General features: G+C 39.1%; 1 protein-coding gene across 1 annotated transcript; it reads right to left on the minus strand.

Annotated features, from left to right (window-relative positions):
* Positions 1-995: 995 nt before the first annotated feature.
* On the minus strand, positions 996-11,441 carry LOC133925123 (alpha-N-acetylglucosaminidase-like). Its single transcript, XM_062370970.1, has 19 exons — positions 10,992-11,441; positions 10,425-10,501; positions 9,529-9,740; positions 8,846-8,967; positions 8,287-8,372; positions 7,301-7,395; positions 6,963-7,044; positions 6,355-6,461; positions 5,465-5,495; positions 5,263-5,380; positions 4,988-5,035; positions 4,267-4,377; positions 4,076-4,177; positions 3,867-3,965; positions 3,490-3,600; positions 2,867-3,111; positions 2,001-2,238; positions 1,578-1,656; positions 996-1,496 (listed from the first exon to the last, which is right to left on the minus strand). The coding sequence occupies exons 1-19, from the start codon at positions 11,220-11,222 to the stop codon at positions 1,204-1,206; spliced, it is 2,487 nt and encodes an 828-aa protein (XP_062226954.1). The 5' UTR covers positions 11,223-11,441; the 3' UTR covers positions 996-1,203.
* Positions 11,442-12,637: the final 1,196 nt, after the last annotated feature.

Consider the following 12,637-nt stretch of genomic DNA (forward strand, 5'->3'; position numbering starts at 1 on the left):
TTGGTCCAAACTAGCGTTCGTCATAACCCCAGGCTGTGACCCCTACGCGCCTCTCAGTGCCACACCGAGCAATGTAAACACCTTGCGCTTCTGAAGTCCACATCGACCAATGTAAGTGCCCAACACTTACCACAAGCTCCTCCACTGTTGACTGTCTAGAACTATTTGCTTTGATACTAACTATTGGGAATCGAGGTAGCCTTAATACCTACTAAGTTGATGACTTAGATAGACCAACTCTTGCACAAAAAAGTAGCTCAACTCTTTATTACTAACACGTTGATACAACACAAGGACTCAACACTTATGCTAGTGCCTACTTTCACACTCTGATACTCATGCCATCCTATTCATCTAGCATTGCCACGGTAGCCTAGCAGTCACCTCAGGTGACCATGCATCGTCGCCCGTACAATCACCGGCCTAAAAATCGCCTCCCCACCTGCACCGTCGCCAGCCTCCAAATTGACTTGCTGCTTGCACCATCCTCCTCCCCGGCTCCCTTCTAGAAACAAGGAGGTAAAAGGTAGAAAGAGATATGAAAAAAAGAAAAGGAAACGAGACAGAAAGGCTAACACACTACTGTACTACAACAAACATCACTTTTTTCCAGTGCCACAGCTAAAACCACGAAGTAACAATGTCTTACAACAAAATTTGTCCTTTTGTTTTGGGGTGAATTTGGAAAATAACATCACAAAAATCACTGCAAAGATCACTTAAGTTGTAAAATATCATCGATGTCTCTAACATATGATCCCAGTAGATGGTATTTTTTAGTATAAACATCTTTGCAATAGTATCCACCTATTTTTTTCTAATAAATTTAGAAAACATCACAAATATCACTTAAGTTGCAAAATACCATCATCTTGCGAGCGTGGGTTCTTGAGAGCGGAATCCACGGCGTGGCAACGTCGGCCACCATCTTGCGACGGAGTAGTTTCCTATCTTGGGGCTCTGGTAAGATTCGAAAAATTTAGGCGGAGCTGTGGTGGGCATTCAAACAAGCATTTCTATTCTGCCAAATTAGGTGTTCCATCGGTATTTATTTACTTTAGAATAATGGAGTGGTAGATCCCACCACATAGCTAGAGTGGATGCTAACGGTTGCAGAAAATACATGGGAAATGCTGCTAATCCGAACTCGAGTGCATCAGGATCCATTATCACTAGTTCACCACCGCACGCACAACCAGGAGCTCATAAGCTTGCAGACTTCCCAGAGGAGCCCGTAACTTCGAGCTCAAGAAGATTAGGACTGCGCAGGTACTTCATGTAAAGCGACCGTGAGATGTTTAGAGCATCTCCTGTGGGCGTGGTGGGAAACAGCTTCCTATCGCTCTGCCAGTTGTTGGTGAGGCTAATCCATTCCCTCCTCCAGTCCTCCAGTGCAAAAGGCTCGTTCTTGTCCATGCTCAATAGCAGGTGCTTGAAGTAGATGGCAGCCCTTGGTCCATAGTAGCCCCGCAGCAGGCCGCTCCAGTACTTGTTTGCTGCAACAAGGTTTGTTAGATTAGAAAGAAATCCATGACAACAAAAGAAATCAGTATGTGGCTATGTAGCATGTGCCTCACCGTAGTCGCGCAATAAACTTGCTTTTGTTTCAGTGTTGTCAAACCACATTGTAATTTGTGTTCTAGCATTCCATTCATACTGCAACGATTTCAAAGCAGTTGTGTGTCAGCAATCCAAGGAATAATACACGAGCTTTGCAATACTAAGTAGGGGTACTTGTTATCTAAGTTAGCATAGTATCACAAGATCATGATCATAGCGCATGTATAATCTGTGAGACTGGCTGCCTGTGAGTAGTTACACAAGTTATGGGCCTAGTGCTCATAATGGTCTAAGACCATGATGGGTCAAGCAGGACGGCAGGAATGGAACTATCCTTACTTTCATCGGCGAAGCAACTAATGGAATTTAGGATACATAAGGAAAGATGCTATATCATGATTTGTTGAAGAACGTCAAAAGAAAAGCCATTAGCCCATTACCTGTATCTCTTGTTCTCGGTCTCGTGCAAGGCCCTTGGCATTTTCCAACCAAGGCCCAAGCAGAAATCCCTCATGAGAGGCTAGCAGCGTATCAAGGTCATTCACAAGGTCAAGAAAGTGCTGGCACAGGGTGGTCACTTGGTTCATGCTGTTTGACTTGTAGCTTTTGATGATCATTACAAAGACATCATTGGCATATTTGGCCAGAACTTGACGAGTTAAATCCACAAGGTCATACCTGTTAATGCGACATAACATTTTATTGACTTACCTAATGCCAAGAAATTATGCTGCAAACATGTATGGGACTTTCCTCATTTATAAAAATAATAGTGCAGTAAACTAAGCCTCAATATCCTATGCAGATTGTATTTTATTGTCTATTCAAATTTGATTAGCTGAAAAAACAAAAATAAGGATCATGATCGTGATATAAATATGTATTGGTTTGAATTCTGCAGTAAGAATTCAGGCAAATGGTAATTCTAGAAGGAAAAAAAAAAAGGAAATGTTACACCATCAAAGAGTTGTAGAATGGCACAAGGTAACAAGACAAAACAGAGCTTTGGAAGCTTTTTAACTTCTGTCATTCCGAGAATAGCGCAGCATTAGCACTAAGTTTATCAAATAAAAGAGCACTTTTTGAGCTTGCAAATTACATTTTTCTCTCCCATCTCGTAAGGCAGAACAAAATCAAACTAACATTACTAGAAATCTGAGCATACTGAAGATTGATTGACAAAAGCCGCAAAACAGGTATACAGCTAGTAGCAACAAGAGCTACAATTTCCTATCATTGAAAGATGAACCAGAATAACAATAATTTTGTGGTATGGATTACACAATTGGAGCGCCTGTGTTCTCACCTGAAAGTGTTGCTGTCAGATACTTCACCTCCATATTGAAGAAAAAGCTCTAGGGCATGTATAACGACACTGGTATCATACCATAGATGAGGCTGTTCATATACATCACTGGAAGCATCCTCCACAATGTAATTCGTTGATGACCATGCAGAATATGTTTTTCTAGTACTAGTATACGACCCTGGTGTTTGAATAACAAAAGGTTCAACATCTGGGAATGCCACTATCACGTCCCGATTTTTGTCCTATTACCAAAATAAACTTTATGAGTAGCAGAAAGAACACAATCAAAGCATAGATAAAGTGGGCGTAAATTGATGTTTATTTCAATTAGCATTTGGCATATGGCAAAAATTACAAAAAGGAGAAAGAACATTGATGAGAGCTGTATGGAAAAAGAACATTTTATCTAGCAAAGATCTTATATTATATGGAGTAAGATGTAGTGGTAAATAAACACAAAAGCACCAGCCAGTAGCATAGCCTATCAGATATTTATGGTTTTGCACTTTTGCTACTACACACAACCTTCTATTCCTTGTATATGCTTCTCTAATGTTGGATGAACAATGGACACACGGCTGATGACTAAACATGGCATTCTTTAGAAAATCACAACTTACATTTTTACCATCTGTGCAGTTATATAGAGTTTGGTATAAAATCCACCAAGCATCTTGCAATCCCTTAACTGATTTTCCATATCTTCGTGTTGGATATGTCTCAACCCACACCTGGAAATGATGAATATCTGATCAAGCCAAAAACTGGTTGCATTCATTACCTGAACTTCCAGAGAAACTTGAATAAGAACTGCACAAGTAGCATGACACATTTGCAACGAAGCAAACACAAAACAAGCTAATCTGACAAACTGGTTAATTCCAAAGCATACACCACACAGAGATGTATTTACAATGCATCAAATGATTCAGAAACTGCCTTATTACAAAAATAGAAGATTGTCTCTATTGCACATAGAGCTCTGTTTTAATTTCACCTGAAGATCCACTCGTCTGTGATGAAAAGCCATTTCTGACATAAGGTCATAAACAATAGGATTTTGCTCGATACCTTCCATAGACATACCAACTCCAACCTTCAAACAGAAGTCGTTAATAAGTAATAACTAAAAGGTCAGTGGCGTCCACAATATTTCTATAAGCTAGCTCAGTAGCGGAAACAACTGGTTAAGCTAACTTTGCATACCATAGTGGAGTTATCACTTAGTTGAGCATCAATAGGCCCAGAAGCCACCGCATCCAAAACACCATACATTTCAAAATCTGCAGCAAAATTGTGAAGCATGCACCTGAAAAAAAGGATCACACTATTTCCATTTATGGAGAAAAGGGGAAAACAATAGATGGTGTGTTGACATGAAGAAAAAAGAGAACTTTCCAGATGTAGGGGACACCGTAGAATTGATCAGAATTAATCCAAACTGGTTTCACTTCAGCATATAGATCAAGAACAATCATTCGACCAACTGGAACAGAATGCAGTAGTGCCTAGCCACCACAGAAAATTTGAAGTTCAACAAATAGAAATCTTGTTATGTAAAAGCTGCATAATAATGATGTAGTAGCTAGTAACAACCTTTAGTTCACAATACTTATTCCTTTTTCAGCAGAAAGCTTGCAGAAATTGCGTATAAAAGGATGGCTTAATGATTAGAATTCAGAAACCACAGTGTTCGTGATACGGTTTGGCAACAGTACATCAATTGTGCTTCTGGGTATAACCCAAACATATTTTGCTACCAACTGCATTCATGGACGTCTTAACTAGCACTAAGGCAACCTTACAGATAACATCACTGTTCAAAAATGATAATATGGTATTGGATACAAAAGGGTTGTGCTGTAACAAAAGAATGGGATCACTTCACATCATTGCGGTATTCGTTATAATTATATCAAACATCCTAACTTTCTGGAGTAACTGCTAGTTACACAATATGCAATGTCAAATATTTTTATCATTTAAAATCCAGGTTACATGAACTTTCATCTCAGTAGTCCAATGACAATTTGGAAGAAATGAGGAACCAAGATGAACAAAGAGTTAATAACACTAACATCAGTTCATATCTTATCAAACTAGGCAATTCAGTTTCACCTTCATTTGTGGGGGCTCCCAGAAAGGATCATATGTAAACAACCAACCCTGCAGGGTAATACATGCAAGAATGAATTGCATATCCAAATATCCAAGTCCATACAGCAAGAAAAAATTCGGCAACAGGAAAAGAGAATTATGCATCTGAAGACATTCCAAAAGGAAGAAGTTGAATACGCCAACCAAGACATCCATGGCCTAAATACCAAATAACTGCTTTGACAAAAAAAACCTTTGTAAATAATAAGAAAAATACTAACACATAAGGAACTTACTTGCATTAACCAAGTAGCATCATTGTCACCGCTTTGCATACCCCTGAATGTTGCAGCACCCAACGAAGAGATATAGTTTGGATCATTTATCGGAGGGGTGTTCTCATCAAAAGTATCACTACGCGGGTTGAAGATATCAATAAATGAGTGATGAGTTCATCAAACAGGAACTTCCAATGAGGCAAATGATAAAAAATCATACCAGTTGTATATGTGACTTGTCCTACCATACTCTGCAAAGAACAAGAAAACTCAATATATATCAATGATTACATTTTTCTTATGATAAGTGTAAAAAATATTCCATACAAAACAGGAAGGCGACAAGATAAAAGTTAGCCATCAGTCAATCATATGTTGATTAATACCGTGTAATTCACCCTGTGGTAGTATGTTTTTCCTTTCTTTGAAGTGTGCTGACAAGGTTTCATGTGACTTCAAAACTAAGATATTGCTCTAGGAGCAAAAAGGCAAACGAGAAAAATAAATAATACCTCAATCTTTCTTCTACATCCCCTCCAAATTAAGGCATTTGACCTACTTGGTTTCTTCTGTTCTCAATGTCTTCTAATTCATGATTTAATAAATGTATCTCCACAAATTGCAAGATCCACCAAAGATGCAGTCAGAAAGCACAAAAGTACTTAAAGATCCGGTATTGCTTAAGTGGCAGGCATTATCCATGCACTCGGTGAATGCTACAACAGTATGCCGTTCACCAGAGGCAAAAGTTCTACCAGGGGATCGTGAGGCAAACCTTTTATTATACTTCTGTTTTGTTATGACACAAAAAAAAAACTCACTGAGGCACTAACTAATAGAACATTTTATTTGACAATGGGTGAACTGTGAAGACCAGGTAAAGGGACATATGTTTTTTCCTCTCTAATTGCATGATAAATTCATACTCGCATCGTAAACATGAATAATCTGTTAGTGTTCTTAAACAACTTACAACTGGACAAATAATTTATCAAACTTAGATTATCTGCTGTGATTTTTTTAGTCAAGAAATTTAGTTTCAGAACAAACATTTTATTCCAGGTCTGATATGAAAATATCATGCGGTTTGACTAAAACAAGAGATCCTACCTCTGATTTGTTCTTCTATAAACAACTTCCCAATTTCTACAAATAAAGGATCGGATGCATCAAGAAGATATGTGCAACACCACCTTGGATTGCTGTCAACGGTAAACCTTAACATCACAGAAGAGAACTAAATAAGCACATATAACTTAGACACTAACGAAAAAAGAATGTCGGAAAGAAAATCTGACAAATTTGTTTGCCTTAGTTGACAAATAGTGTTGGCAAAAATGGCTGGTGTAAGTTAGGATCTTAATATTCAGTTTCATTAATGAATAATGTATGTGAGCAATAAAAAAGGACATAAGCTTGTTACAAATCTGAAGTCCAATCATAGCTGGTGTCAAAAACTACAGGTATGTAGAGTGACTGATCCAGTCAGATCAACTGTAGCAGCCTAAAACACCAAGATTTTAAAGATATGCACAAAGACCAATGGAAGGTGCATCACTGAAAGACAACAATGGTGGAGGCATAGAACTGCAAGGAGCTCAGCAGTGAGATATGAACCCAGAACTGCAACCATGATTCCATATTTTATATTCAGGTATTTCATTGTGGCGAAATTATATGTAGCAAAGTTTGTTTAGAATATAGAAAATCATCCTTACCAGTTTCCAAGGTGAGTGACTTTAGCTGAAGGAAATTTTGACTTTAATGCAGCTGGGATGTTACCAGAAAAGGCTGGAAGAACTGCAAGGGTGGTAGAAAACTAAAAAAGTGAAGGGGGCAGCGGTTAAATAATTAAAAAACAAACTGAGTAAATTAAACATTTACATTGACCGAATCATGTAGAACTCCTGTTCTGCATGAAACGGGCAGAAATGCAAACCAACAAGAATATAGTTGCATGAGATTGCATAATATTGAGTATTCCAAATAACCTTCCGTAAAGATTTGTGCATGTAACTGCAAAACAAATCCAGAAATGCTAGAACTGAAGTGTCACCTGGGAACATGCCAAAAGCAGACATCCTAGAAAGGATTTTCTTCTGAAGAGCTAGCTGATCATCAAGCCAAGTCTGAGGAAGAGGCCCACCCCATCTGAGAAGTCATTTCATCATTATGTGTTCCCTCAAGATACAATTGCATAAACAATGATTTGACAGAACAGCATCCATATTGTAAATTATCAATCTAATTAATATCAGCAGACATGACGCGCTAGCCTATATTGCTATTTTTAGGCAAAAGGGCTGTAGAAATCCATCCTGCTACCTCTAACTGTTTCCACCAACTAACAAAACTGAAAATTAAGTAATATATTCTGGCATATTTTCAGAATAAAAGAGTTCAATAAAAAAACTGTATCCAAGACAAAACTAAATCACAGCAGTAACTAGATAAGACCACTGTCGCGATGGCAGCTAAGACAAACTTGATTGGAGATAAACATCAGAACATAGGACTCAAAAGGGGAACAACCCAAAGCAAAGATTCTTGAGCTTCCACATATCTTCACATATTAATCAGATCTCCCTATATGTCTTAGTCTAACATATCTTATATCTAGATGCAAACAGTCCAAGTTGCAGCTCTATCTTTTATAGCAAAGAAATCCCAGTAACAATCTGAAATTTAAGTTATACTATCCTGTTCTGCGGAGTTAAGGCATATCTTCCACATATCTCCACATATTAGTCAGATCTCCATATCTGTCTTAGTCTAACATATTTTATATCTAGATGCAAACAGTCCAAGTTGCAGCTCTATCTTTTATAGCAAAGTAATCCCAGTAACTATCTGAAATTTAAGTTATACTGTAACGTGCTGTGGAGTTATGGAATAGATGAAAGTAATTTACAGTGTGTAACATTATTATTGCAACAGAATATCTGATCAACTAAGAGTGATATAACATCAAATATTTAAGAGTAATATAACATCAAATATTTAAATGCAAGGGTCCAACTACAAAACACAAGTGTAACTTACCCATGCATATTAGCCATTCGAGACCATGCAAGAAAGGCTGGCCCACCAAAGAAATCATCCAAATCTGATTTACTAATGTTGTACCTCTTCAAGAATTTAAGGGATAAAGCATAAGTTACTAGAAAACCATTTGCAACATAATAAGAAGAGTAAAGCAATTATCAGAGTCTAATTTTGCCTTAAGTAAAAGAGCACCAACATATGACAGGGCCTACAGGAGGAACCAGGGAGGTTACATCTATTCTATAAGGAGTCCAGTCATCCCCCCACCAAAAAGAAAAATTATTGACCCTAAATCATTCTGTTAACGCAAACATCGCAACATGGTACCACACTTGGAAATGTGAAGATGTGCTTCTCTGCTTGCTTATCTATATTACTTTACTACCTACATCTCGATAAGCACTATTAAACAAACTAACTTTTACTGTTATGCATCAACATATCCACTAAAATCTCTATCTAAGGGGTGCGTTTGTGCATTATTGCAACGACTTAACAAAAAGCACGTAGTTTAATTTATCCAGGGCACAGAACGCTTAAAAAAAAGTGGACATACCTGAAAAACCCTCTGCCATATAGCCTCTTGCCCAGTGAAAGCAAGAGGCAAATTGATTCCTTGAAGAGCCATCCAGTCAATTTCCTTCTCCCAACGTTCCCAATCCCACCAAGCAAAAGAATCTAAAGTTTAAGAAAAGTAATCTTTAAACAGAGAAATATGCTTTGAGTTAATATGAGATAAACTGATGTCATCAATACTAGATTAAACAACTAAAAGTTCAGCACCACAAGAGCCCAAAATATGCAACCAAATGGCACTAAACAAGAAACCAAAACAAGAGGTAAGGAGATACAATCAGTAAAGTACTCATGCCAAATTGCCAACACAAGTGCACAGGGGCAACAACTGAAATAAACCAGAGCAATGTTTTGGGAGAAGGAAAGGCAACACTGTTCCTGACTTGGATATTCTCAAATAGGACCTGAAAATGTGTATGGTATTAACAGAGAAAGGAAATACAATGTACACAGAGCATCTCCAACAATGTAGCGGGAAGTCACAAGTTTAACAAGGTATCACATCATGGGGTTCAAAAAGTTCCTTCAATTACACTGCTTTAGAATTTCTAAGCACAAAAAATGCTTTGAGTGTTTTTGTGTGTGTAGCTATAGAAAACATGCTTATCCAACAGCAAACAAGAAAGCACTACTAAAGTTACATGAAGTAAGTAATCAGCTTACAACTGGATGTAACTGCATTCTGGTAGTAGCTCCAGTCAACAGGTCTTCGAATTGATACACCACCAGCAGGAACACGAGGTAGTGACCCAGAATGCGGAATGGATGATAACTGTGAACCGCCAGTTTTATACCAAGATATATGTGCTGCACAATAGTGTTTCAAATACCAATGAAAACCAGCAGAAATTTCCACCCCACTTGTTCCAAGTATCCTGACCACAAGTCATGTCAAATGTACGAAGTTGTTAAGCGTCATCTGATTTCAGTATGCAAAAACTCATGCATGCTCACACACGTTGTTGAGAAGCATTACTTATGAAAACCAGAATGTTTTGATGTGTCATGTAAAACTTTGTAAGCCTCCACTAATATAGCAGAATGGCATGTTACCACTTACCACTGCACAGCACAGCAGGCCCAAGAATAAGCCACTCGCACAAGCAAGCCAGAATCAGCACATGATTCTAGCAGAATCTGCTGTGGTCCAAAATTATGTAATAAACAGCATTTTGGATACACTAATATCCAAAAATCAGAAGAGTGCTGATAAAGAAACACAAGAGAGTACTGCAAGACGTGGCAGTTGACTAAGTCACTGTTTGGTGCATGTCACATATGCTCCTGAGTAAATGTAATAGACTCACAGATAGCTAAAAGAAAATCCGGTTATAAATTCATTGTTTGCATATATTCATATACATATTTACAACATGGTTCACCTAATAACGAATTTCGGTGAGCAACAACAAATAAATAAAGCCAATGCATGCATACAGTCCTCTTGCACAAAAAAAGAGACAGTCCTCTTGCAGCTAGGGGAAAAATGTAATGACCAAGCCGAACAAGCTGAAGACATAATTTGCAATGAGTGATAAAATAGAAAGGGGAAAACATACAATATTTCTGGACTCCCTTCTCCATCAAACAACGGGTGGTTGTTAATGATAAAGCATGCCTTCCTGCCACATTGCTCCTATCAATGCAGTGGAAGAGATTGTGAATCCTCGTCAGTAAGTAACAGGGGGTCAGAAAATAAACCTATTATGAACTTACTATTTGGCTAGAATAAAAAATCAACAGGTCATTGCCAAAAGGATGAACGGTTGACATAAGTTTTGTGGGTAGGCCTCGACTTTGACAGCTAAAAAACACCAAATGCCAATTGCAAAATTAACCAGCCTAAAATGGATTTAGATAATCTATAAACGTAGCTGCCACATGTTTACACGATCAGAAGTCCAAACAAACTACTTCCTACATCGATCGACTACTCTATGATGGCATTGTGACACACTTCGTTGGCTTCCGATTCTAGACGACTTCTCACTGCATTCATGTCTCGCGGAAACTCTACTTATGCAACACCTGACCACATTCAATAACTGTTATTTCGATTATCTAAAAATAAATAAAATCAACAACTGCAAGCACCATACAATCCCCGAGTAGCGGAGCACGCGTACCTTGGAGATGATCCTGAACTCGAAGCTGGCAGAGTGTGAGGGGAGGAGGCGCTCGAGAAGCCCGCGCGCGGCGGCCTCCTGCTCGGTCGGTGGCGAGCTCCCCCGGCGGTGGAGCTCGCGGAGGCGCTCGAGGTGCGGGAACCGCCCATCGGAACACCTGACCTCCGACGCCGCGCAGGCAATCACTACGACCAGGAGGAGCGGGAGGACGCGGGGAGATGGGGACGGCATCGTGACGGCGGGGTGGGGAGGCGAGGCGGGGGGAAAGGGTTTGGAGTGGCGAGTGGGACTCTCGGGGCGGCATGACGAAACGACGGGATTAACTAAGGGGAGTGAGGTGGTGGTTGGTGATTGGAAAATGGAAGGCGAAAGCGAAAGGGCGAGAGGCTCCGGAGACGGCGACGGGGAGTTGGGGGCGGGCAGCGACGGGGAGGGGTGAATCGAAGACGACAACAGCGGCAGGCCGCGCGCGGAAGAGGACGGACGCGAGGGTGGGCCCGTGACGTCAGTGAAACTCTTCCTTTTGTCTTTTTGGGGTGTTTGAAAACATTTTCAAAATCGAAATGTGGATAGAAAATATTAGTAAAGTCTGACCAATTTTTTTTAAAATAGAGCTTATCATGTTATATTTTTGCTCAAAAGTTACAATTTATGCCCAATGTGCCTTTCAAGTAACAACTATACGTATATAAAATGCAGCAGAAATGAGTTGGCGTTTGGGCTTGACTAGCAGTTTAATTTACATAGTGGATTTCATGTCACTGTTTATCGAGATTTAATTTAGTTTAAAGGCCGGCTTAGCTTCGTTATCATAAGAAGATACCAAGCTTGTGATGTTATCATCTTTGTCGCTGTTCAGAAGTTTAGATTCTATGTAAAAAAGTATAGTCGACTAATCTGGAAATGCAGTAGCATCAAGCCAGAGAGCCAGTGAGCAACCCCTTGTCCATTCGCTCATCTTATGGGTTTCTTTGGAATTTTCAAATTTAAGGTATGTTTGATAGAGTTATAGCTTCAACAAATTTTGAACCTAGATATCACTGGCTTCAAAAATTCTTAAGTTGAAACTATGAATATGATAAACAAGTTGAAATATGCTTGGTTTATATGTAATGAGTAATTGATAAGGGTGTCGATTTGGTTTATCAAATTTCGGATTGCTTGAGCTTGTTTCCCTTGAATTGCTTCCAGAATGCTGAGTGTCCGTATTTCTTTTCGGATAGTCCGTAGATATGCGAAAGGTCCACTCTTTTCTATAGATAGTCTGCAGTTTTTGAAGTTAATTGGGATTTGTGAAGTGTTCGTGCATTTGTGGAGTTTGAACGGTATTTTCAGCATTTGGATTTTAATTAGATTGTGCTCTGAATTGATTTGAGTTTAGGTTTCAATTGAGCATTTGATTATGAAACTAACTGTAGATGGAGTTGAAGATGTGTTTGTTTGTCTCATTGTGTGCAAGTGATAGATGCAATTTGACGGTCGACGGTGGGTGATCGGGGTGAAGCGGGTGTTTGGTGCCGGACAATCAAAGAGGTCAGACATAGTCAAGGGTAATCCTAGCGATAAACGTGGAGATCAAGCAAAGCATGAAAGATAGATGAAAATGACATGTTGACAAAGTTAAACGAAAGGGATGCCAGTGCAAG

Source organism: Phragmites australis, chromosome 7 (genome assembly GCF_958298935.1).
Source record: "Phragmites australis chromosome 7, lpPhrAust1.1, whole genome shotgun sequence".
NCBI classification, from domain to species: domain Eukaryota; kingdom Viridiplantae; phylum Streptophyta; class Magnoliopsida; order Poales; family Poaceae; genus Phragmites; species Phragmites australis.

What these genes read in the sequence shown, in the direction of transcription:
- LOC133925123 (XM_062370970.1), bottom strand. Translation starts at nt 11,222, where the DNA reads ATGCCGTCCCCATCTCCCCGCGTCCTCCCGCTCCTCCTGGTCGTAGTG. An exon ending in GAAGGGAGTCCAGAAATATT is followed by an intron (nt 9,741 to 10,424) that starts GTATGTTTTCCC and finishes ACTTGTGGTCAG; the next exon opens with GATACTTGGAACAAGTGGGG. An exon ending in ACTGCACAGATGGTAAAAAT is followed by an intron (nt 3,112 to 3,489) that starts GTAAGTTGTGAT and finishes TTTTGGTAATAG; the next exon opens with GACAAAAATCGGGACGTGAT.